At 39.2% G+C, this 5,128-nt stretch overlaps 1 protein-coding gene across 1 annotated transcript; it reads right to left on the minus strand.

Moving 5' to 3' along the window:
- Window positions 1-418: 418 nt before the first annotated feature.
- Window positions 419-4,853, minus strand: dctn3 (dynactin 3 (p22)). Its single transcript, XM_070911741.1, has 7 exons — window positions 4,721-4,853; window positions 3,118-3,202; window positions 2,555-2,641; window positions 2,197-2,280; window positions 2,021-2,079; window positions 1,860-1,919; window positions 419-1,566 (listed from the first exon to the last, which is right to left on the minus strand). The coding sequence occupies exons 1-7, from the start codon at window positions 4,820-4,822 to the stop codon at window positions 1,480-1,482; spliced, it is 564 nt and encodes a 187-aa protein (XP_070767842.1). The 5' UTR covers window positions 4,823-4,853; the 3' UTR covers window positions 419-1,479.
- Between the last annotated feature and the right edge of the window lie 275 nt (window positions 4,854-5,128).

A 5,128-nucleotide genomic window follows, 5' to 3' on the forward strand; every position in this document is an offset into this window, starting at 1 on the left:
AACAGCTGAGCAAGGAACACTGTTAGTGGATTAGCAGTTTAGAGTTTAGCATGTATGTTTTTTGCTGATAGTCCAGAAACCTTTGTTATTTGAAGACAGACCTCTTGGGAGTGCAGGAAAATCTCAGTTTTATGTTGAAAACCAAAAAACATGTTTCAGTTCCATAGAGAGAGGAAGGAGAGCAGCAAGTGCAATTTGAATTTGAATTTGTACAATACTTTGGTGACATTCTCATCAGCCTCAGCTGTACTTTGTGTTTATTGCTAATTAATGTCTAAGATGTGAACTTGGAAAACAAGCCGGAGCTGACCAATTACCTCGATAGATACACTGAGGTGAAAGGAACGCAGCACAAGGCAGGAAATGAAAACACGCCTCACAGAGAAGTCAAAGAAGTGTGGGCGGTATTTTATATTATTGGTCACAACAACTGTGAACACCTTGCTACCTATGAGTGTTATGGAGTGAAAGTAGCACTGCAGGTACGTGGCTAATTTGAAAAATGGCCCATCATCATTTTTCATTTTCAGCATTGCTTGTCCACCAACAAGCGAGTCAAATCAGAAACATGGCACAACTTCCAAAGAGCCTTTTCACACTGAATTGGTGGTAAACACAGGATGGTAACTTGTTGTCCTACAAGCATTATTTGAAATCATCTCACACTGGAATAGTCAAAGAAATACGTAATAATATTTATTGTAATAACCGCAGTCATGCTGTATGACACATTATTCATATATAACAACATTTTAAAACCAGAATATTGCAACTAATACGAATGAAGCTAATTAAAGGTTTTACAAATCATATCAGGAGGAATCCAGAGGGAAAATCTAAAGCCTTGAAGAGGATGTGTGTGTGTGTGTGTTTGTGTGTGTGTGTGTGTGAGGACAACAAGTCTTGTGACTGGCTTGCAGTAGGGAGACAGAGTTGGAATGTGTTACAAGTAAAGTCAATATGAAAGCATAAAAAGCTCTATTGTCTGAAAAATAAATAACTGTGATGGGAGCGAGTTCCTCCAGACGACTGATGAAGAGCCACATGAGACACTTGACGTTTTAGATTTACGCCGGCCTTTACATTCCAGTCTGACTACTACATTTTCCTCCAACACTGCAAAAAAAATCCTATTTTACAAGACATCTGAACTTGTATTGAGCCGCTTCAGTTTTTCATTTGATTTGTTTAAGTGAGATAATTTGCCTGGGTTGGATAATTTTTAAAACCAACAATATCATTTATAGAGCAAATTAGGGTGTCAATGTTATATCGCCTGAATCAATTAAATTGTGGTGACAAATTGATTAGCAGTTAAAAACAAAACAGCGAAACGGTCCTTTTGTCTCATTTTCGTTCTGACTTATTGGAGAAGAACAAGCTATAAATCGAACACTGATCTAAAGCTCCCACCACAATGCAGTCTTCTTCATCATCATCACCATCCTCATCAGAAGTGTGCGTGTGTGTTGGCAGTAGCTACTCCACAGGCCGAATGCCCTTGGCCTCCTCCAGCTTCCTCAGGGTCTCGTCCCACTGGGTGAACTGCTTGGACAGCAGGAACATCTGCCAATCAGAGGTCAGGGGTCAGTGGGTGGAGCTTTGTCCCAGCAGCAGTTTATGTTATTAAGACTTTGGTGAGACACCAGACAGTCTGAGCACCAATCTAAATTTCTCTCTGGTGGATCCAAGTTCACCAGACAAATTAGTTTAAGAACAGAAAGAGCTGGACTGGTTCAGGCAAAAATGATTATTTATGTATTATTATTGTCTCTTTCATCCTAAGATAAGATGAGAGCAGTTTTTATGTATTATACTTTGTCTTGTGGTCATTTTTATTTCACTTAAATTAAGTGTACCATTTTGTTGTATTCCTCAAAAAGCTTCTTCACTTCCTGGGACTGAGCCTCAGTTTGGTCCTGTAAAAAAGAAACAAGCATGGGGTCAGCAGATAAAACCTAACGAGAGAGAGAGAGAGACAATGAGGCTGGTGGGTGGGGGGAGAGAGAGGGGGGGTTACCTGCTCTTTGATGTGAATCTGTGACAGGCGCTGCAGCTTGGTGGCGTGTTCTGGTACGTCTGTGAACAACAGAAACACACAGCTAACATAGACCTGGTAAACGTATTGTTAACGTACAGTTAATCCTATCTGGGTTAACTGTACATTTGCTTTCTATCCTGCGAGGTGAAACTCACCTCTGATGTAGTTGCTGTCCAGCAGCGGCTGCAAGTTGCTGATCTGCTCCAGCAAAGAAGCCTGGGAAAGCAGGAAGTCCTCCTCTGTGCAGACAAATGCACAACAGCATCACAGTGAGTGTAGGTTGCTCTTTTAGTGTTCTACAATACAAACATTCTGGTTTGTGTCATAACTTACATATTATATAACATCATTGAACTTTACATGTAGAGCATTGAACAAAGTAGAATTACAAATACATGATTCATACACAATAATGAATGATAACCTAAAATAAATAAACTCAGATACATTTGATTGCAGTTGAAAATAGATAAAAAAAATTAATATCTGTCCCCGTGTCCTCCTGGTTCTTACCAGCGAGAATGAACTCCAGCTTCATGGTGTCAGGTACAGTGATGTGGTCGGTGAACTGGGGGTCCAGGTACTTCAGCAGGTCCTCAACTGCACCACAAAAGACCACAACAGTTCATGCAAGCACTGTTGACATTTTGAATTCTAGACCTGTACACTTTTGTCATGTTGATGTTTTTAATGTTCAGTGGGCACCGTAAATGACATTAGTTTATATAGCATTTCAATATCAGGAGGCCTCAGTAGCCTAAAGGCTCATGCTAACATAACAGCCACAGTTCGACTGCCCTGTAAATCATACCCCTCCCTCTTCCCATGTTTCCTGTCTATTTCTACACTGACAATCAAATAATGAAAATGCCAGAAAAAAACAAAACAAAATAAATAAAATAATATATATTGTAGATAAACACCTACCAATACAATGCATGAATAATTGTATCAATGTCAAGTAGTATCCTTTCTGAGTAACTTATATGTAAAAGAATTACATATTGAAATTAATAAATTTCAACAAGCCTGTGATCCAGGCTGTCGGGACTGATTCAACGCAGCATGTGACTCACTCTTCTTGTGCAGGATCTTTACTCGTTCTCTCTTGTTGGCCGTATTGGTCAGACCTGCCTGGATCCTGGCCAAAGACTCAGCACACTGCAGGACAAAGGACACTGATTAGATTTAATGTTCGTGATTGACAAGGGTATGGTAAAGTCATTAGAATGTATTTAATTAATGTGTCTGAGTGTTTTGTTTGTGCAATATGTGGTGTCCAATACAGTACACAAACACAAAATCTAACTTCAAAGTTCAAATGTAGCAAGGAGCTACAGTATGTAGCAACACAATTAATTAGTCTATTTAATTTCTGCACAATCGTGTCATGCCGTTGATGACTGGAGGTTTATTACCCTCAAAGGAACATGAGAATTAGCAGTACGCAGGCCAAACATGGCCATTTGCTTACGCATACAAACAGTATCCAATATTTAGGTCTAGAATTAGCATATATTTTCTACTAGTTAACAATACTGAATTTAAAGTCAACTTCAGTCAACTATCAGAAACTTCTTAAGCAGGACACTGAAAACAAATCTTACATCTACCGGGAAACAAATCCACTTCAATGCCCCCTTTGTGAGTTAAAAGTGTTCATCACATCATATGACGCTCTGATAAGACGCCCCATTCAGTGGCTCAAAAGAACCACACCATGTTTTTAGCCAATTTCCTACAAAACACTACACTGTACACTTAGCATTATTGCTGATTATTATTAAAGCTTACAAAGCAAGCAGAACTTGCAGACTGATAAATATGTTTTCCTACATTTCTGGAAAACAGACTTCAGTTCATTTCAGTGCAGTATTAAACACAACCCTCAGGGACTTAAACTTGCTTGAGACGAGTAATAAATCACAGACCGTCATCTGTGCTTTTACTTTTAATGAATACCTCTCCCTGCTTGGCCATACATTCATGTTATTACATTTTCTTCAACAGAGACACACCCATATTATTCATTTTTATTTCCCAATTATTCACTTATTCCTTCTATCTATAAAATGTCACAAAGCTCTAGAAACATGTCCATCACAAGTTCCCACAACCCAGAGTCACAGTCTTCAAACTGCTTGTTTTGTCAGACCAACAGTCCAAAACCCAACAATGCTCGACGTACAATTATATGAAATAGCTCTGAAACACTGTTGTACTACAGCAGTGGCCACTACTATTGAGCATCGTGTGATTTATAGTAACTAACGTCGTTTATACATTTGAGACTTTTGCATGGTTGCTTCCATTCCAGTTACGAATAGAATAAGACACAAAAAGATAGTTATGGCCTCATAACTGACAGCCAGCTAACCAGCTTACTATCTTCTTACTTAGCCACGTTAAAGCTAAATAGCTAACAGACTAAATAGTTGACCTAGCATCTGTTTAGCTGTCAGATAAATACACTACAGTTGTTATTGCCTTACACTGGAGTGAACAGTTGTCAGAATGTCTAATAAAACCTATTCTGAATAATCGCTTTGCAGCCAATGTGCATAAAATAAAAAAGGGCGTCACTCATTCCCAGCTATCGTTAGCTCTGGTAGGCTAACAGCAGGCTAGCTTATGTACTGCCCCCCCCACTAATCAGGATAAACATTATTCTGGGCCAACCTTGACGGGTTTTCCACTTTTGTTCCTTTTCTCGCCGTATATATGACTTTCCAGCACCTGGAGACGCATCTCCAGGTTATCTGTCTCCAATTTCCTTTCCATTCTTGAAGCTACTAATGGACACAACAGAAACCCAAACAGCCACTAATACGTACTTTACAAGCGGCGTCGCATAGTGATGACGCGATTTACAGAAACGTTCAGTTTCTTTGAGACACTATAAAACCCACAAGCTTTTTGTAAGGTGTAAGATATGTGATAAGTTAACAAAACTTTGCCTTTGAGTCATACGTGTCAATAATTTCAGAAATATGGATAGGTTAAAAATATTTGTTGTCGTTATTGCAGTAAGGCGATGTATCGATAGGGGTCGCTGTTTTGCGGTGAAAGGGGTTTTCAGCTGTTTTC

This window comes from Enoplosus armatus, chromosome 9 (genome assembly GCF_043641665.1).
Source record: "Enoplosus armatus isolate fEnoArm2 chromosome 9, fEnoArm2.hap1, whole genome shotgun sequence".
NCBI classification, from domain to species: domain Eukaryota; kingdom Metazoa; phylum Chordata; class Actinopteri; order Centrarchiformes; family Enoplosidae; genus Enoplosus; species Enoplosus armatus.